The 20,843-nt window shown below is 54.0% G+C and overlaps 2 protein-coding genes across 9 annotated transcripts in view; both read right to left on the bottom strand.

Annotated features, from left to right (window-relative positions):
• Positions 1 to 585: 585 nt before the first annotated feature.
• Positions 586 to 4,701, bottom strand: LOC119867000. Its single transcript, XM_038581155.1, has 4 exons — positions 4,614 to 4,701; positions 4,304 to 4,446; positions 3,532 to 4,131; positions 586 to 2,108 (listed from the first exon to the last, which is right to left on the bottom strand). Exons 1-4 carry the CDS (start codon positions 4,699 to 4,701, stop codon positions 2,007 to 2,009), a joined length of 933 nt encoding a protein of 310 aa, XP_038437083.1. The 3' UTR covers positions 586 to 2,006.
• Positions 4,702 to 6,754: 2,053 nt separating this feature from the next.
• Positions 6,755 to 20,843, bottom strand: part of LOC119867078 (PBX/knotted 1 homeobox 1) — a 62,857-nt gene continuing 48,768 nt past the window's right edge. For 6 of the 8 annotated variants that reach the window (XM_038581586.1, XM_038581580.1, XM_038581584.1 and 3 more), the window contains 4 exons: positions 19,254 to 19,382; positions 15,712 to 15,788; positions 12,114 to 12,286; positions 6,755 to 10,006 (listed from right to left, as the gene is read on the bottom strand). In XM_038581586.1, the coding sequence (XP_038437514.1) occupies positions 9,795 to 10,006; positions 12,114 to 12,286; positions 15,712 to 15,788; positions 19,254 to 19,382 (591 nt within the window). In that variant the 3' untranslated portion in view covers positions 6,755 to 9,794. The remainder of the gene's footprint in view (positions 10,007 to 12,113; positions 12,287 to 15,711; positions 15,789 to 19,253; positions 19,383 to 20,843) is intronic. The other 2 variants (XR_005382442.1, XM_038581582.1) reach the window with 2 other exon arrangements.

The raw sequence follows: 20,843 nt of genomic DNA, 5'->3' as shown, positions 1-20,843 counted from the left end.
CCTTTTTATGTGCTTTTTCGTCATTCGTGGGTCTTTGGAGAAATGCCTATCCATGTTCTTTGCCCATTTTTAAATTGTGTTATCTTTTATTGCCCAGTTGTAGGAGATCTTTATGTATTCTAGATACTAGACCCTTACTAGGTATGAGATTTGCAAGTATTTTCTCCCCTCCTGTGGGGTAACGTTTCCAGTTCTTAATGATGACTTTTAAGTGCACATTTTAAACTTTGAAGTTCAATTTATTTTTTTCTTTTGTTATACCTTTGGTATTATAATTATGAACCTATTACCAAATCCAAGGTCATGAAATTTTACCTCTTTTCTGCTCAGACCTATATAGTTTTATTTGTCGTACTTGACTCATTCACCCATTTTCAGTTAGTTTTTATACATGTGTGAGATAGGGGTCCAACCTCATTTTTCTGTACATGGAGGTCTGTCTGTTGAAGAGTGTGTGTGTGTGTCCCCACATTGAGCGGTCTCCGCACTCTTGGTGAAAATCAAGTGTCCATTGATGATGGAAGTATTTATTTCTAGACTCTGAATTCTACTCATTGGTCAAGAGATCTGTCCTTGGGCCATAACACTGTTTTCAGGACTAGAGCTTTTTTTTTTTTTTTTTTAAGGACTAGAGCTTTGTGGTAAGTTTTGCAATCAGGAACTGCGAGCCCTCCAGCTTTGTTCATTTTCAGTATTATTTTGGGAATCATGATGTACTTGGTGTATTTTTCTTCATGTGTCTTGTGCTCAGAACTTTTTGAGCTTCTTGGATCCCACAACTTGACTGGAAATAGTTCCAGAACCTGCCCGGACTGAAAGACGGTTTTGCAGGTTGAGGGTCCTTCCAGCACCCAAGCACAGTGCATGAGGGAAGACGCTCACAGGGAACATCCTTGTGACATGTCAGATCACTAGGGACAGGATCCAGAAGCAGCTTCCAGAGGTGGGTGGGGACAGGGGAAAGTCTTGGGAATGAGGAAAGCATCTGACTTGATCTCTATAGCTTGTGGAGGCTGGAAGACAAGGGAGCAGAGCCTAAAAAACATCCAGAATGGAAGGAATATAGGCCAGACCCTCCCTTAACAGCAAGATGATGGCTGGGGTGCAGGCCACAGACATCTCCACCCAGGCAAATTGGCCCCCTGGTCCTGAAAAGCACTAGAAGGGTGTTGCGCCCAATAAGATCCTGGAGGGCACCCAGAATGGTGGGGAAGGCAGGTCCCCTGACAAAGGGCTGCTCCCGCCACAGCAGAACAGAGGGCTGCAGGGGATGCTTTGAGGGGGAGGAACATCAGAGCCCTGTGGACCTCAGTCACAGGCCTGGTAGTAAGTGGGGTTGGCATTAGTACCTGATGCTGTCATTACAAGAACCCCACGGGTCGGAACTTGACTTTCCCGCAACAATGCTGGTGTGTAACACACTTTCATAGTGTGTTTCCCTGGGTCCATGGGTAGAACGTAAGACAGGATGCTCAGCGTGGAGCTCAGAGCCTCTCCTCCCGTCCTGGGCCTGACCGCGGGGTCTGCGCCCTAAGGCTGGTGGCAACAACCCTCCCTGGTGGCCCTTCAACCTTGTCAGAAGCCTCCTGCCCCTGCTGCTCATGCTGGTCACAGAAGACAGCAGCCCCCGGGGACCTGACACCCGGGGGACGGTGCCTGTGGCCACATGGGGTGGTCTCGGGGGCACTTCATGAGCCTCCTGGTTGGGCAGGGCTGCGGTGGAAGCAGCAGGCACGGGGCTCAGGAGACGCCTCCAGCAGGTCCCTGGGGCTGTCGCCCTCTGTCACCTTCAGACATTGCTTCTCCGGAGCAGCAGGCCTTCCACGACAATCCGCCTATTGCTGGCATGTGTCCCTCCCGTGTCCATGTCCTCCCGCATGGAGCAGCCCAGGTGCCGCTGGACACACCTTTACAAACGGTGGTTCCTCGGTCACTAACACCTTGTCTGTGAGAGGGAGGCTCCTGCCTGGTATCGCAGGCCTGCGCAGGTCGGGGCCATGCTCAGCTCAGCGGTGGCAGGAGCCACCGAGCCACACTGGGCTGCAAGGGAAGCTGGGAAGGGGGTCTTCAGTCAGCTCAGCTTGGGGTGGGGGTGGGGGGTGCCGGTCCTAAGGGAAAAGAAAAACCAGAGATGGGTGGGGACGTGTCCTGCCCTTTCCTGAGGGTGCCCTTTTTAAGGGAATCCCCCCCCCCCCAAGTGACAGCTGGCTCAGGACACCAGTGTCCCACAGGGCCAGCCGATGGAGCTCCCTGGGTCCCTGTGACCGTCCCACGGGGCTGGAGGACCCCTCCTCCCACTGAGTCGGGCTGGGGAGCATGGGTCAGGCCTGGCCGTGAGCGCTCGTCCTGGGCTGTGGGTTGCCTCCCCTACTGACGCGCCCTGGGGAGAGACAAAGGCCACCTTCAAGCTGCAGACCGACGCACCAATCGCTCTCCCAACATCCTTTGCGGCTAGGATGCAGGCACCTGACCGGCCTAGCAGGCCAGATGCCCCCCCCGCCCCCGCCACCAAGGAGGAGGACATGCTGCGTCTGCAGGATTCCGGCCAGGGCGTGGGGGGCAGCGCTGCCACAACCAAGGGGGGGGCGGCACACAGACCAGGTACCAGGAGGGATGGGGGCAGGCTCTATGCCCAGGCTGGGCCTTACAGCCTGGCTCCCACTGGGGCCCCTGAAAGCCGGCCTTGAAACTGGAGGGTTGCTCTGAAGGCTCGGTGTGACCCCCCCCCCCCGGGCTGGCCAGGGAGGGTGCTCATGGGCGCCCCGCCAGGGGCTCACCCACAGGTGTCGGGGACTCCGCCTGGTGCCTGATGAACACAGCCCTGGGGTGGGGGGGGGGGGCAGAGCGTCTACAGGCTGATGGCCCCAGGATTCAAATGTAAAACTGACTCCAATTTTCTGTAACATTGTAACAAATTCATGCTGACTTTTTTAATTCAGTGACTAAAGTCACAAGGTTGCATTTGTCTCGAACGGGTATTTGCTTCACTAAAAGTCGACAACTTCAAAAAAAGGCGAAGACCCGTGAAGGACCGTGTGGACCCTGAGAAACCTCCCCTCCACGGATGAGACCGGAGGGGCCCAGGGGTCCCGGTGGAAGCGCTGCAGGGCGGTCAGAGCCTCGGGCACAGTGCCAGGTGTCCCCCGGCCAGGGATCCCCAAGCCTCAGCCAGGTTTCAGAGAAGGGATTCACTTTGTGGACAAAGTCCTGGAGGGGCGCCCAGCGCTGGAGGATCCGAACCAGCCACGGGCGCCCCACGGCCGAACACAGACCTTCCCACCGCACAGAGACACGCAGCGGTTTTAGGGCGCCCAGCGGGAAGCGGGCCACCATGAAACCACCCCTCAAACACTGAGTAAAAATGTCTTCCAAGTCCCATTTCTCCTTCCTGGTTCCCATTTTTCACTCCTGGACCCCCGGGCAGAGAGCTCGTGACCACCCCCTCCAGGCACCCCCCGCGGGACGCAGGCCCCGGGCTGGATTCGCAGCCTGCGTCCTGGGGCAGGTGCGCTCCAGGCAGCCGCCACTCACCTGCCGGAAGCCTGGGACAGGCCTGGGACTCCGGAGAAGCTGGGACCGCAGGCGCCCACCACGGGGACAGCCGACAACCGACAAGACCCTCCTCTCCGCGAGCGCAGAGCTGCGCTGCAGGGCCGCCGGGGACTCCACCCCGAAGGGACAGAGGCCCCCAGGGCAGGACGAGCGGCAGCTGCCCCTACCCTGGCCCAGGGAGAGCCGCTCACGCCCGCGGGGGCTGCTGGGCGCGTGGGGAGCAGCCCGGGGGCTGGGGAGACCCCTTGGGGCGTGCAGGCGTGACCCACGCTCCCTGCTGTGAGGTAAAGGCCTTAATCCACGAGGGGAGGGGCCACTTCCGCTGACCCTGTAAAGACCACTACGGGGGAGGCCCAGAGAAGCTTCTGGACCCTGGGTCCAGCCCCGATCCCAGGCCCACTTCCTCGCGCCCTGTGAGTCAGAGCTGGCCGGCAGAGGCCCGAGGGGCGGGACTCCTGAGAAGCAGGAGCCGAAACAGAAGCGCTGCCTCCACCTCCCCGCTCCTGCCCCGAGCTCAAGGCCGCGGCCGGCGGGCAGCCCGACGGGGACAAAGCGACGGGGACAAAGCAAAGGCGCAGCCTACACCCAGCACGTGGGCGCCCACGCTTCGTCACCCGGGAGGCCGCGCTACCCTGCTCCCTGCCGCGCCACGAGCGAAGCGGCACTCCGTCACAGGTCAGGGCGCACGCAGCGAAGGGACCCCCCCATCCCCCCCCCCCCCCCCCCCCCCCGCCAAGAGCCCCAGCAGCACCCGCCTGCCACATTCGTCCAGCTGGTGGCGCCCACCCCCCGGCCCCTCCCTGCCCCTCGTCACCGACTGGACTCCCAGGGTGTCGCCCGATAACGCCACCGGGAGCATCGTGCGGACGTTGCACAGGTACTCGTCCCGGCTCCCTGGCCAGGACGGCAGGGCACACGGCGGTACCCCGAGTACCGGACCAGGGCCCCGCGGCAGGGGTCCCAGCGATGCTCCGACCCCGGGATACAGGCCCCCCGTTTCTACACAGGCTCAGGACCGCCTGCCCCCCTTGGGCCCGAGCGACAAGGAGGCTGTGACTTGCAGCTCTGATTAGGAGGCCGGCGCTGCCTGTGCCCGTGGGCCGTGCGGATGCGCCCTTCCGTGACCTGCCGAGTAGTATCCTCTGTCATTTTCCTCTGGATTTCATTTTTTTTCTTTTGATTTGTAGGACTCTGCCCTTAAACCTAAGTCTGAACTCCTCATCGGGTGTAGATGTTAGAAAAGAAAAACCCTTCTCGCAGATTATCACCTGTTCACGTCCGCAGTGTCCTTCACTGAACAGGAAGGCTTCCTTCGGATCTGGCCAGATGCCCTCATCTTTTATCCTGTCATTTGTGTGTTTGGGGCCTTAGAAGGTCTTCCACGGGGTAACAAAGATAAGCTCCCTCCTCCTCCTCTACTGATCCACAGTGTTCTCCCCAGGAGCCCCGACATCTGGCCTCACCCCGCTTCTCTGACTCTGCTCTGACACATGCCACCGATTACCTCCCGGGGACCCGACCCAGTGCCCTGCACACACTCGACAACTTCTGGAACCCATCCTGTCTTGGCTTCTCTGGCTCAACCCCACCGTTCCGTTCTAACAGAACTCTGGGCTTGAGATCTCTGGTCTACACTAACACACAGTGTAGACGCTTACGGGCTTCACTACTTATTTCCGACCTGACTGCTATGTTAATATTAGAGAAAACAGAATTACCATAAAGCAACAGATTTTAAAATATACCTAATTCTTTTCCACAAGCCGTTTTCTTAAAAAATGTCTAAGCAACGGAAGGAAGCCATCACCATCCTTAAAATGTTCCTTTTCAAACACCACAATAAAAGAACTCCTCATTTATATTAAAGCCATCACTGGCTTCCATGGGCTGAAGTCTTGGGTCCATTTAAAATAAAGACATAAGAAATGGAAACATCTGTGCCAGATAATACCTTCTAAATACTATTTGTATGTAAAATGCTAAATTATTCAATTAGCCACATAAAGTAGCCCTTCACAGACTGCTGCGGGAGAGCTAAGGAGACACTGCTGGGAGGAGGCGGCTGGACCTGGGACCCGGTTGGGGGCCAGGGTGACGGGGAGAGTGGGCTGCTGGAAAGCTAGCGATCATCATCCCAGCACCCGTGCTCAGATGCTACAGCTCTGCAGCTTTGCAAAGTTTAGTTTAAAAATGGTTCGAGGATCTTAGATCCTACTGAAGACAAGTGGATCTAATTGTAGAACGGCAAAAATCACTGCTAAGAATTTCATCACAAAGTGTGTATACACACAGCATACGCGCTAAACGTTCCTGACTTATGACCTCTGCATAATATAACAAAACACAAAACATTAATCCAAGTATATTTCTTATTTTCAGGATTTGCTAGATCACTACTTATTTACTTATCGCCCTAGATAGATGAATAGAATTTTATTAGTTATAAATATTACTTTTGAGCTAGAATAAACCTTATAAACCAACTTCTTCCTTTTATGAACAAAGCACTTGAAGCCTCAAGAGGTCAAAGATTGGGCCAAGGTCTCACCTGGTAAAAATTCAGGTGCACCTGTCCTCTTGACCTGGAGCAGGTGGAGAGACGACACAGAGGCTCCATTTTCTGTCCAATCAGAACATTTCCTGAAACCATGTACTTTGGAGCTGGCTCTCCTTGCTGCCCACAAGATTTACAATTGCAGATGCCCTTTTTAAAAATACTGAAGTCTGCTTACCGTGGCCTCTAAGCATAAACAGTTCGAGGGTGGGGTGGGGTAGTCAGAACACACTGGACTACAAAGAAAAACTCTCCGAAATTGTTTTAATGTAGCTCTTCACCGAGTCCCGAACGGCCTTGGGTGTCATTTTACAACATGCACTGTGAAAGGCGAGACCTCACTGACGAATCGTTTTCTTGTTACTATCAAAATAATTAGGTTGATGATAAACTACAATAAAAAACAAAAACGTTCCAATTTTCCCCCCAGAATACCAATGACTAATTGAAATAAGTAATTTAAGAAAGGTTTCTGAAAATGCAAATGGCCCTGAGTGTCCCAGTGCAGTACGATCCTAATTCCTCAACAGTGTGCAGGGTCACTGGAACCCCAGGTCACCAGCAAAACCTGTCCACCATCTCAATGTTTTACTTAAAATGGAAAAGCAGCTTGTGGTGACATCAGCTTTAGAAAAGAAAACATCCATAAAGCATGTTTCTATGTTTAATTTTTTTGCTTTGATAAATCAATTGCTTCACAAAAGTCCCTTTTAAAGACAACAATCCAAGAAAACATATTGTTACAGTATTCACATTTTAAAGATTGTCAGTTCATAGACCAAACATAACAACAAAGGCAGACTGCGGAGTCATTTCTGTCACTGACTGCCAGAGATGGGCCTTTCCCACCGTCCGGGAACATCTGAGCCCGTCTGGGAGCAAAGTGCCCTGGCGCTGGCTCCCGCAGAGGGCGGAGGAAAGGCCCCTGTGACCCTGGAGGGCAGGGTGTGGGCAGTGCTGTGGTCCGGGAGCAAGCCGGGCGCCTGCCGCCCACCCTACCCTGCATACTGGACAAATCCCTCAACTTACTGGGCCGTCTGGCGTCGGAAGGCCGCCGCGGAGCTGGTCCCGGGCTGCAGCTCGCCGGGAGGACTGGCAGGTGACCCCCTCGGCCTCCGAACAGTGGGGCAGCAACATGCTTCCTGTGGGTCTCAGGACGCATCCACGGCATCCTTATGGAAAGTCAGGATCGAATCTGCTCACTGAAAATGCACGCTCGCTCGATGGTGTCCCCTTCCTAAAGATTCCCTGGATGGCCCGAGGGCTGGAGATGGGGGCTTTCGAACCTGCAGACTGACGACAAACATGCTGCACGGCCATCTGCGAACCGCCCAGCTGGCCGTGCCAGGGCCGTGGCCGAGCACCTGTGATTCCAGGAAGGGTCTGAAGGAACCTCGGGCCTGTCTGGAAGCGCCTCTCTCTGGCGAGATCGGGCGCGTTCAGGGTGGTATGGCCGTAGACGAAGCGCCTCTCTCTGAATGGCTCATCCTAGAACCCAGTAAGGATTTAGAGCCTCAGAAAACTAGCCTCAACCAGAGGGAGCATAATGTGTCACTGGGCACAGGGGGCCGAGTCTCAGGCCAGTATGGGCGGTGGGACCCTGGCCAGACCCTGTCTCCCAACTGACCAAGTCTGTGCAGCCCTCAACTAACAAGCGGAGACTCAGGGAGTGCGATTCCGGGATCCCGGGACGGGGGGTGGGGGGACGGTGACCTGCGGAGTCCACACTCTGGAGAACTGTGCTCACCCAAAGAGCAGGGCGGCTGTAGGAGGGGCTGGGGACCTGGGGATGGAGGAAGGCTGGATGGCCTCCACCGGTCCTAGCTTCAAGAAGTCCAACAATGTCGGACTTTAGGTCAAGTTAAAATGATCCGTTAAACTTGGGTAGACTTACTGAGAACATTACAAATCGCTTATAAATAAGGAATGTAACTGCTGCTTTAAAATGTGATTCTCTCGCGGAGAGTTGATAGTCAAGTTTTTCTTCTAAAGCTCTTGAAATATTTTAAGAGAAATCTCCATGTATTTCTAACTGCTTTCTAAGTTATCTAGGAAATACTCCTCTGTGATTAGCTTTAGTCGATAAATTTTGGGGGGAAAAATCAGTTGCAGAACAAAATCTGCCCTAGCTCAAAATATCCCTCAGTGGAACCTTGGTCTGTAGCCAGCTCCCGCTGCTGAACCGCAAGAACGGACGACTTCCCCAAACACAAACTGTGGGCATCCCATGTAAGACCATATAAAGACTTTACTAGGAGACAAGGTGGCTTGTTTCGCTCTGAGAAAGAGCCCCCCTTGCAAATACATGAAAACGAAGTCAATAAAACCCAGTCTACTCTTTTGGTTCGTCTTGTGGCCAGGAAATGGAAGTCCTAAAATCATTCCAAATCTCCTGTGATCAAGTCAGAGGGGGAGGGCTCTGGAAATTCCAAAGCAACAACGGACAAGGAGAAAATACAGACACCAGGACCAAAGGCAGGCGAGTCTGCCGTCGTGCCGTCATCCCTGTCCAGGGCACCGTGTCACTCTGGGGAGATGTCAATTATGTAACAGGGCTGAATGGAGCTGAGTGTGGGTTATTGGCCCTCACTCTGAGCCAGTGGGGTAGAGGACATTTTATATTAGTTTATAATAAACATTCTATGCATAACATATGGCGACTAAAACATCCTAAAACAACACACAGCTAAGTGGCAGGGTAACCATTTAACTGTAGTCAGATTTAAATCAGAAATATGGGTGGTAAGAGCTGTTAACCGATTACTGGCCACCACTTCACCTGACTCACCTAGTCCTATTTAGCAATACCTTTAGATCTATGTTCAGATCAAGTGTAAGCATTTACATATAAACTAAAATTTGCAGGTATCAAAATTTCATTCAACAGTTGTGTCTTTCATAGTAGTAAATATAAACCACTACCCTGGGATGACAGAGAACCATGGAATGCTAGCTAACTTGGGGAGGTTCATGAAATTTGGTCAGTTCAGAACATTCCAAATTGAAAGAGTAACCGCGTATTGTTTCTTCTCTAGAAATTTTATCCTCAATATAGTCATAATCCAATTCATAACGAATTTATAAAAATAGCTTTTTATCCAATAATTCCAGCAAGGTAAAAATAGGAATTTCTTTTTATCTATAGCAAATGAAACAGGCTCACCGAATGTGCGAGAACCTAAGCGTATTCAGACCGCTGCGCGACCACCACGGAGTCACGCCCACTTTTGTTGTTGTGCGGTGTCCGCCTCGCACTGGCAGCTTTAAGATGCAGAAGCTTCTTTCAAATCCATGGGCCACACAAATAAATCAGCCCACCGAGACCTGCTTCAACCACAGAACTAAATTAAAACTGCATAATTTTTTAGAAAATGGCAGCACTATTCCTTAGTCTAAGTAGGGGCTCATGGGGGTGTTTGTCATTCATCACGTTTTTAGCGTTAAACCTTTAAAGAATTTCCTTAAAAACCCGCACACGCACGCACGCGCACACACACACGCACACACACACTTGAAAGAAGTCGCTGCACCAGCAAAGATGCTCTCAAAGCTTACTATGAAATACAAAAGTGCACTCTTCTCTATCTACATATAAAACATATTAGAAATAAAACTGTGTAAAATGTTTGCTGTGCAAACTATAAAAAGTCAGGCCAGCCCACCCGTGGTTCTGGGCCGCGCCGGCCCCCTACTGCAGGGAGTCGCTGTTCTCCAGGACCAGCCTGCTGAGGTGGGTGGGGGCGAGCGTGGCCGCACTGTCCCCTGTGCTGTCCACGGACTCGTCCTCGCTCTGTTCCGCCATCATGACCTGCTGCACTGCCAGGGTGGCACCATCCGAGGACAGAGACTGGAGGCTGTCCACGTTCATGCTCACGGGCGTGGTGATCGTCACAACGGCTCCTACAGCAGAACGTTAAAATTAGCAGCCACCCAAGAAGACACCCCGTTACTCAGCTGGGCATTGTCTGCTAGGACCCCTGTATAGGCTTCTGGGATATTCAACGGGGATTAGGAAATGTCTCTAGAACCAGCCTCCACCCTCGGCTAATATGCTCTAAAAGCTCTTGGTGGTCAGAAGGCCACAGTGGTCAGGACTGTAAGAACACAGACATGCAGGGCAGAAAGCAGGTGCCACGAGGAACACAAAAGAGACCAGGGACCTTATAACATGCTGGTCCCCCTGTGCCTCCCAGCCTAACAGCCGAGGGACAGTGAGGTGCTCTGTTGCTACTGCACACACGCAGGGGTCTCGCATGCCCATCCGTGAAGGTCTGCAGGAGTCATAGGTAACAGTGGCAGGAGAAGATAGTGTCATATATCAGAGTCTGGGAAACATTTCTAGAGAGACCTGTTCGTTCACTTTTGTCTGTGCACAGTATATCGTGTCATCTATGAACTGGGAGCACAAATGGGTAATAAGGATGATTTCTTGAGAAGATGTGAAGCCAGGATGGAGGGAAAAGTCACTTTTCACTGGATAGTTTTGTTGGAACTTCTTCCCAGTATATAGGTATTGTCTTTTCCAAGGACAGAAAGAGGGGAAGGGGGAGAGAGAACTATTATCTTTGAAACTAATTCTTGAATTAAAAAAGAAAACAGGGATCCCTGGGTGGCGCAGCGGTTTGGCGCCTGCCTTTGGCCCAGGGCGCGATCCTGGAGACCCAGGATCGAATCCCACATCGGGCTCCCGGTGCATGGAGCCTGCTTCTCCCTCTGCCTGTGTCTCTGCCTCTCTCTCTCTCTCTCTCTCTCTGTGTGACTATCATAAATAAATAAAAATTAAAAAAAAAAAAATAAATAAAAATAAAAATAAAAATAAAAATAAAAAAGAAAACAAAAACTGAAACCATAAATTATTTAACCAAAAGACCACCGCATATCAAGACCCAAATGATGAAGCCGCAGCTCTAAATGCACACAAGCGTAACTCAAGAAACAAGATAAAGCATGGTTTACAATCCACTGTGAGGGGCCCGACCCAGCCCTCCGGCAGCACAGCTGTGCAAAGCCCCCTTGTACACTCAGAGGAAGACGGGTCTGCACACGCACGCAGCAAACAATCAGGCCCTGGCGGAGAACCACTGGAGATCAGAGGACAGTGGCCAGGCCTCTGAGCCAGCGCTGACTGCATGGGGGCTGCGGGAGGGAGGCAATCCAAAGTCTTGCCCTGGCTGTGGGGGGGCCCAGGACTGAGCACCACTGGGTCACCGACAGGGACCGATCACACAAAGCAAGGCACCAGAGGGTCAGGGGGTCCCAGTGACTTCAGTGCTGGAACAGACCTTAGAAGCCGGCCCACAGGGCAGAAGCCCCAGCCCCGGCCAGGGGGCAGTCCCAGTGCCTCCCGTCCACTTAGAAATGGCCAGGCAGGCCTGTGGGCAGGGAAACCAGGGACGTTGGGGAGGGAACCAGCATGGGACCCACAGATGTCAGGACCCTGAGAACAGTGACGGTGACCGTAATCTCTGAAGTGGAGCCATGAATGGAGGAAAAGACTCTCAGGGGTACTGGGGGCAGCCTAGCCACAGAAGAGGGGTTAAAAGCCCCAAGACGTACACAGAAACCGTCAAAATGGAAATAAGCAGCAGCATCCAAAGCCAGGGAAAGCACAGTGGTAAGGACAGATGCGCACCCGGGTTCCGGGGGGCGGGGGGCCTACAGGACATGGATTTGAGAAATAGGGCCCCAGAGTGTCCTCAGTGCTGGGCAGAAATAGGAACAAGGGAAATAGGAACAGGAGCTAACAACACCGCGTCTACACACGTAAGAACGTGGTGCGGGGAGAGGGGACGGGGTCCAAGAGGACAAACCAGGGCGGCCTGGGCCGTGGCGGTGGACAGAGCACACGGGGCGCGGGGCCCCCGAGACGCAGGCGAGCTGCGTACGACTGTCCGGCAGGGTGCCCTGCACACGGCGCCTTCCCCGCGGGACACGGGGCCACCGCGGCCAGGCCGGGAGGTGAAGGCCGCCGCCCCCCGCCCCCCCGCACCCCCCCAGCGGCGCCCACCTTCCGACATGGCCAGCTCGCTGGGCGGCGGCTGCGCGGCTCCCGAGGCGATGGAGTCAGGCCAAAACCTCTGGACTGGTCTGTTCTGAGCAGTTTTCTTCTTCGTCTTCGGAGTCTCGGAACAGCTAGAATCCAACATAGGCTGAAGAATCCGTCTTCTGGCGTTGATGAACCTGGGGATGGAGGGCGACACGGCGCGGTCACCAGGACGCTGTGTCCAGCCCCCAGCTTGGGGGGTGGGGGAGGGGAGACGTCTGAGCTCGGGGGACCAGACCGGACCTGGCAGCCCTGCCTGCCGATCCCCTGTCCCGTCGCCCTGCGAGCAGTGACCCTGCATCCCCCGCGGTCCCCTCCGGCCCGGACCTCAGGGTACAAACAGCGCCCGACACCACTCGTGCTCACCTCCACGTGGCCTCGGCCAGAGCTTCGGCCCTCAACAGGTGACAGGGTGCGGAGGGGCCCCTGCCCTAAGTCACTCGGCTGTGCAGGCACCCTGCCGGCACCCTGGGGCCACCCCCCCCAGGGACTGTCAGCCGCAGGGACCAACCCCGCCCAGGTGGAGCGGCAGGAGCACTGTCGCATGTGGGAACACACGGTACTGACTGTAAATATGTGCAGGGAAGACTGCCTTCCTCAGCCCGTTCCCTCCCAGCACCAAAGCAGTGCCCTCGGAGGACCTGGGAGGGCGGGGGGGGGGGGGGGGCAGGGGAGCTCCGGGCCCCCACCCCCGCCCCCCGTGGAAGCCTGCGGCACTCCGGACCACACACACTGCTGCAGACACAGCTGCACCTGCCAGGCTTAGGGCCGTCCCGCCGCCACCTCCAGGAGTAGCAGTGAGGAGGGGGGTCACCTCACCCCCCCCGACCCCGGCCCCCAGCAAAGGCCTCTGAGGGTGAGGAGCTGTGTTCCCAGTGTAAGAGAAACACAAGCTCCCCTGGAAACTTGGGCTCTAGGCTGGTCCTGGCCCTGTGCCACCAAGCCCCGCTCTCCAGGTCCCCAGATGCACAGCAGAGCTGGAACTGCACCTGCTCCAAGGCCACTTAACATCCTGACTGACCCTCAGGAGCATCTGGCCAGCCCAGAGCTTGCCACTCATCATCTGCAGCCCAGAGCTCCAGGCCTACGTTGGGTGCAGAGATTTACATAGAGTTTATTTATTTATTTTTTAAATGTTTATTTATTTATGATAGTCACAGAGAGAGAAAGAGAGAGAGGCAGAGACACAGGCAGAGGGAGAAGCAGGCTCCATGCACCGGGAGCCCGACGTGGGATTCGATCCCGGGTCTCCAGGATCGCGCCCTGGGCCAAAGGCAGGCGCCAAACCCCTGCGCCACCCAGGGATCCCTACATAGAGTTTAAAAATTAAAATCCTAGCATTCAGAAGCATCTACAATCACCGGACGATACATTCTACAATGGAAATGAGGGGACTGAGGCCGCAGAGCTTCAGGCAGTGACCTGGCCCCTGGAACACAAGCAAGGTGGGCCCTGGAAGTCACGGAGCCCCCAGCTGGGCCCTGACCCCACCGCCGCCTGGGGAGGGAAGCTTGCAGCGTCTGCCTCTTCAGCCTTCCCGTTCAAGGCTGCCAAGTGCGGGCACGAGCTAACAGGGCGCTCGAGCTCAGGCCAACATGTAACTTTTGTAAATGTAAAAGGAAAGAAACTCACAAAAAGTAAAAGTAGCTACAAATATGAAAAGTTTTTAGAAATTTTATGCTAGTCATGCTGGTAAACTATTAATTTAAAAATTAAAAATTGATGTCAAACCTTCCAGATAAGACAAGTGTTAACGTAATAGAGCAGCAAGGGAACAAGCTGGGGAATGTCAACAGATGAAAAGTAACATTCTGATGCTTTTGTTGCTGCTCAGCCTCAGAAGTATCAGAATGTCCAAAGAAGTGACTCTAAGGTCCACCCCCGATCAATCAATTGACCATCATGTGGACTGAACCCAGACAGGAAGTGTCACATGAGACGCGCGAGAAAACGGAGCCTACTAGGCTATCATGAATGTCACAGCAACAACATATGTGAAACCTTTGTTTTTCTGACGCTGTTTGTGAGATTCAACAGGAAATAAGAGCATGGCCTATATTACTGGTACCCAAAGCTAAAACAATGACCAAAAGCACGATAAATATTTAGTGCCGCCCAAAGCACAGCTCCCGCACATACGACTGCATATGTTGGGAGATTGTCGTTTATATCAGAATTTACCCGAACCTCAAGTTTAAATTTTAACAGTTAAAAAGATAAGTGTGGGATCCCTGGGTGGCGCAGCGGTTTAGCGCCTGCCTTTGGCCCAGGGCACGATCCTGGAGACCCAGGATCGAATCCCACGTCGGGCTCCCTGCATGGAGCCTGCTTCTCCCTCTGCCTGTGTCTCTGCCTCTCTCTCTCTCTCTCTCTCTCTGTGTGTGACTATCATAAATAAATAAAAATTAAAAAAAAAAAGATAAGTGTTTACAAGTGGTAAAATTAGTGCTTTCTTCTCTTTAATCGATGCCCATCTTATGAGAGGAAACCATTTCCCACCTCTGTGAGTACAAGTGAGACATGAACACACTTAGAAACGTGGGACCAAGTGTTCACAGCGGTTTGTGACACCGAAACTAGAACAAGATATTTCATTAATAAAGTCAGCACTTGGGCAGCCCTGGTGGCTCAGTGGTTTAGCGCTGCCTTCAGTCCAGGACATGATCCTGGAGACCCAGGATCAAGTCCCACGTCGGGCTCCTTGCATGGAGCCTGCTTCTCCCTCTGCCTGTGTCTCTGCCTCTCTCTCTCTCTGTGTCTCTCATGAATAAATAAATAAAATCTTTAAAAAATAAAAATAAATAAATAAATAAATAAATAAATAAATAAATAAATAAATAAATAAATAAATAAATAAAAATAAAGTCAGCACTTCCCTAGGCATTCCCCTCTTAGGACGAGTCCTGCCGTGGGGCAGGACCACCACATGGACAGCGGAGGGGCTGCCTCCCCCACTCAGAGTGGGACAAAGTGACACAGGGTTTCCAAAGGTGGGAGAGCCACAGAGGGACTCAGGATGCCTCATCGCCGCCATCCATTGCCTAAAGAAGCTCATTGATAAAAACATCACATTTCTGAATGAATGTGGGGGCTTAGGGGTAGTAGTAACACAAAAGAGAAAAACATTTTTTTTTTTGAGAGAGAGAGAGAAAGAGCACATGCAAGCGAGCGGGGGCAGGTGGGGAGACGGAGAGAATCTTAAGCAGATTCCATGCTCAGTGTGGAGCCTGACGCAGGGCTCGGTCCCACAACCCTGAGATCATGACCTCAGCCAAGATCAAGAGTCGGGCATCGAAGCGACTGAGCCCCCAGGCGCCCCTGGAGAAACACACTTCTAACCGGACACGCAGGATGTAGGATAAAGTCCACAGTGAAGTATTATCGATCATCAAAGGTTAAGGTTCAAAGTGTGTGCTGATTTATTCTCAAATATCCTGCCACCAGTTCCACCCCTGTGGTAGCAGAGTGTTGCTAGTTAAAAGAACTCAAGATATTTTCAACCAAATTCCACTACTTATTAGTGCATTTTCAAGGCTCGGTCATGCTGATGGGCGCTGCTTACCAGTTGTTAACTTGGAGCAGTGTCAAATTTGTCTGAGCAGCAATCTGTTTTTTCTCATCTTCTGTCGGGTAGGGATGCTAAAAAATAAAAGGAAGCGTTAATGTGAACTTCAGTTTTTAAAAAGGAACTCCAGCTTATCTAGGTAGAACAGAAGCATACGAATAATTATTAGTCAAAAGCTGCTAAGTAGCGATAGTGCTTTCTGCCCCAACCTCTTTAGTCTTATCATTTGTTTTTTTTTTGTTTGTTTTTTTTTTTTTTTTTTCATTTGTTTTTTTAACAAGTGTCCCAAACAGAAGGATGCGTTTACCCGCACCGGGAGGAGTTAAAGTGCAGGCTGAGGCGCGGTCAGGCACAGGGTGAGAAGGCTCAGAGATGCGGCCAGCGGTGCCACCCCTGCCCCCAGCTGCTGTGGCTGTGGGACCTCGCTCCCCGGAGCCTGGGATTCAATCTGTCATCTAGGGACACCTTCACTGAGGCCCCAGCTATGAGCCATATGCTGGGGACATGTGGTCGAGTTCTGACCCAGCAAGACACAGCACGGCAGTCACGCTGCACACCCTAAAGTGAATCACTGAGCCTCACGGTCACTTCTGAGACGGCCGGCCGTCCTCTTCGTCCTGCAGACGAGGAAGCTGAGGCCGGAGAGTCCACACGCTCCCCATCCTTCAGCTGGCTAAAAGGGAGGATGTGGGAGAGGGGCAGGGCAGCCGGACACAGGGCGACACACTTGGATCACAGGCACATGAGAGCAAGCTGACACAAGCAGGCACGGAGGGCCCCCATGCTGGGTCCGCAGGTGCCGCCCGGGGAAGGGCCGGGCCCAAGGCTGGGCAGGGGCGGGGGTGGGGTGTGTGTGCCTGTTACAGTCGTCTTTCTTTTAGGATGAAAACAGTTCACTTTAAAGAACAGAATTAAACCAGAAGTACCTGTCAAAACTGTCAGATGTACCAAAGGAAAATGAGCCCTACCTACAGTAATCAGCGGTTTCTCCAAGGCCCAATCACTGCCCACGTGTAGAAACCCTAAGACAGGGATCCCTGGGTGGCACAGCGGTTTGGCGCCTGCCTTGGCCCAGGGCGCGATCCTGGAGACCCGGGATCGAATCCCATATCGGGCTCCCGGTGCATGGAGCCTGCTTCTCCCTCTGCCTGTGTCTCTGCCTCTCTCTCTCTCTCTCTGTGACTATCATAAATAAATAGATAGATAGAAAGAAAGAAAGAAAAGAAAGAAAAGAAAGAAAAGAAAAGAAAAGAAAAGAAAGAAAGAAAAGAAAGAAAAGAAAGAAAGAAAGAAAAGAAAGAAAAGAAAGAAAGAAAGAAAGAAACCCTAAGACATTTACTGGAAAACCTACCGGCACCGAAGTCCCTTATTCTGGACTGTCCAGGACCCCAGAGAGCATGCGGCAAGAGGGACAGTCACCGCAGCGTGGTGCCACAGTCCCCCCGTGCTGGCTGTCCCCTCAGATGGACAGCGGTTCGGTGTGATGCCACCACATATGGTGCCGGGGTAGAGGTTACAGAAATGCAAATACCGTTTAAAAGCTCATAAAATAAAAGGGGGCAGGAAGCCTGAGTGCACTAGACAGAAAGCAAACCCCTCGTGCAGTAAACCGCTGGCCTCCAGCGAAGAGGACTGGGTCTCAAAAAAACGTGGGCAAGAGGGGACAGAAAATGCTTCGTAGGAAAGGAGAAAATAAAAGGAACAAACAGGATTTATTGTTTTAGAAATTATTATGACCTTAAAGGGCACCTCCGAGGAAGCCGCCAGGCCAGCACTCATCTGCGATCCTGCGGCGCAGACACGCGCGGGTGGCACCACCTCGGCACCAGCGGCGGGGAGGGCCCGCCCTCTCACTGCCACCCCTGGGCCTGCCGGGGGCTCGGGCCCTCGTCTACCACGGGAACTAGCTGTGGGACAGCCTGGCCACGGATGTGCCCGAATCACATCCCGAGCCTTCCCACCGCTATACTGAACATCGCCGAACCACTGTGTCCGCACAAGCCCTCACTTCCAGGACGACTATCCGGATGTGGCCCCGCTGCTCAGAGACAGCACTGCTCCCCGAACGGTGGCGTGGCCTGCAGGCGGGGTGGCTCAGCAGAGAACGGAGCCACAGAGCAGGACAGGAGAGAAGCTGGGGGCCAGGAAATGGAGAGGGGTCCTATCCCCTCCCCAGAACTGCTTGGCGACCTCACGGCCCGGTTCCAAGCCCGGGGTCGGCTGCCACCCTGCACCGCTGTCTCCCAGGGAAAGAGCCTGGCACCAGTTAGAGAAAAGGGGGTGCTGGCTGGCAGTGACAAGGGCTGAACCCCGGAAGACAGGAGATGACGGAGACTGGCGCTGTCCTGGGGGCCCACGGTCAGGGCGAGGATAGAGACCGATGCCAGGAACAAATGTAGGCCTCAGGCCCAGGCAGCAGGTGCCCCAGAGGGCGGATGCATAGAAAGGGCCCAAGGGATACCTCGCTGACAGCCGCAGGGCCCTAGGACACCGATGAGCAAGGCAGGGCCGCGGAGGAAGCAGTCGGTGACCAAAGACATGAGTGGGTACCCGAGGTGGTGAAGCAAAGGGGCAAAGCCGGCTGGCGCCGTGGGCAACGGGGGACAGGGAGGCAGCCAGGGCTGCAGGGGGGCTGGTGGCATGTGCCCTCCGAGGGAACGGAAGCTGCGATGAAAGCACCTGGCCACAAAGCTGGCTCCCGAGGCTGCCAGCCGGCTCCCTACAGGGCCGCCTCCCCTCCCGGACACAGAGCAGCCTCTGCACCTGTGCCTGCACGACCCTGTGGGCGCCCCCCTTCCCCCGGTCAGGTTGCACGCAGCAGGTAGTGGCCACTTGCCTCTGTCTCGTCACACACTCCCCTAGCCAAGCCCATCGCTCCTGACCCTGGCTGCTACACTGGGTTGTCACTCCTGAAAGCTGCTCTGGGTCATGGGCCTCCCCCAAGTTCAGGGGCACGGGGATGAGGATCGCAAATGGGTAATGAGCAAGTCTTGGCCAGTATATGGATGAGCAAGTGTGTGCTTCCTCAGACGGGCCACCTTCACAGGTGTGGCCCTGATCCAGGTGAGCAAACAGGTGTGCAGGCTCCGTGTGGACGGGCCGGGGCTGTCTGCAGGGCCAAAGGCTATCTCAAGGTCAATAAGCTCACGTGCCGACCGCTGTCCGCGGCTCGACCTTCCACCCTACCTCATCTTCCTCTGAGATCCGAGATCTAAAATGTCACTGCTTCCCCAGGTTTTGCCCGCGTTCCTCCTCTCTGCGCACTCCTCTAGGGTGGCCTCGCCCCGTCACCCTGCGTGGCCGTAGATGGTTAACACGGGCGGGAAGTACTTCCCGTGTTGGCAGCGGGGCCCTCCTGGTGACGTCCCTGAGGCAGGGACCTCGTCTGACCCACGCTCCACCCTAACACGGGGACAGTCAGCCAGACACCGACACGCACACCAGGCCTGTCCACGCACGCAGTACATTTTTCCTGGAGAGTAAGCCAGCGAGCGGGCGTCTCCGGGCGCTGCCGGCCGCGCGGTCACGTGCATTCTTACCCCTATGTGCTGGAAGAGCCAAGATCTCATCACGTTGGTAGCGTGCTTCGGCAAAACACCCCTTTTATTCTTAGATGAGCCATCATCTTGATGCAAGATGCTTAGATCTTGGTTTAACTGTAACTGAAGCTTTTAAACAATTGAAAAACAACGTTAGAAAGTACAGAAAATCACGGCACATGCAAGTAGCTTACGACTTCAGATGGAGAAAATAAGCAAAGGTCTCATGGCTAAATGACATGCTGCCAGCGGAGGCGCGTGTCGGCCGCACGGGCTCACCTGCGCGGTGGCTCCCTCTGCGTTCTCTCTATTTACCCTGCTGTCCCACGCTCAGTGGCCCCGCAGCCAGCGAGGCGCTGACACAGGAGCCCAGAGGGCCTCGCGGCCACTGCCCCGCAGACAGGGGAGTCCCACGGCCCCAGCAAGCCCACCGCTCGGTTTCGTGTCACGCCCGTGACAACACCTACACCCTGGCCTAGAGATCCGAGCAGTCAGCAGGAACGAGAGGCGGCCACGTGGGCTGAACGGAAGGAAAGACAGAGGCACACACAGTGCAGACACCCGGCTCAGGGGGACCAAGGCGACCGCCGCTGGCCCAGACGCCTCAGGAGCCACCGCAGACGCGGCCTCCGTCGCCTCTGAGGACAGCAAGGACACACTCCGCCTGTTTCCCTCCTAAAGGAAGGACCACACAGCACCCCCACAAACTCGTTACATGCGTGTCTTTCACACAAACGTAAGAAAGATTTGAGGTCTGTAGGGCCAGGCTTCCGACCCACCGACCCCAGGCCCCAGGTGCCGCCGCTCACGCCCAGCACGCCTGTGGAGGTGGTGTCGTCGGCGCACACGACACGGACCAGGAAGGCCAGCGGCACCGCTCGCTCGGGCCCGGGCGCAGACACACTGGGCACAGCTCTGCTGCTGTGCACGCGGCAACCCAGGACTCATGCAGGAATCTGACTGAAGAGACCAACTACCGTCCATGTGATGTTTTCACAGACACAGTTGAAAGGAGAGGAACTCAATTTCGGGAGGTCACTGTATTATCTCTACTTCCTCTGGCTCTAGGTCACTTCGGATATATTCTCTAAAAGCCTCAATGACATCGAAGCGGAATTTTTGACTTACAGGAGACAAGACACTACCTGCCTCTTGAAATGTTTAAAACTCAAGATTATTAATAAAGGCCTAAGTGTTTGTGAAATGTATTTATCTCTTAAAGGCCTGAGAGCCATGGTGTTGGGCACCCCCTCGACACTCGTGTTCGTGTGCAGGAAAAAGAATAGGAAATGAACTTTTAATACTAACTCCAAAGCACCCAGGGCCAAAATTTAGCTCATCTGCCTTACCTGTCTCAATTAATATATGTTCTTCATGAAATCGGACAAATGCTCAGTGTTGCTTTTTTTTTTTTTTTTTTTCAGTGTTGCTTTTTTGTGCACGGTTAAAGCAAATGTAGGCTCAAAGAGAGGCAAAGTGACAGCTGGCTGCGTGACTCGACCTCACGGATGCTCCCAAGAGAGCCTGAGTGCCAACAAGGTGGCGTGAGAAAGGAGGCCAAGGGCCTCTGCACGGAATGGCCATGGGCCC

Source organism: Canis lupus, chromosome 31 (assembly GCF_011100685.1).
Source record: "Canis lupus familiaris isolate Mischka breed German Shepherd chromosome 31, alternate assembly UU_Cfam_GSD_1.0, whole genome shotgun sequence".
Classification (NCBI taxonomy): domain Eukaryota; kingdom Metazoa; phylum Chordata; class Mammalia; order Carnivora; family Canidae; genus Canis; species Canis lupus.
This window is presented reverse-complemented; position numbering and strand designations above follow the sequence as displayed.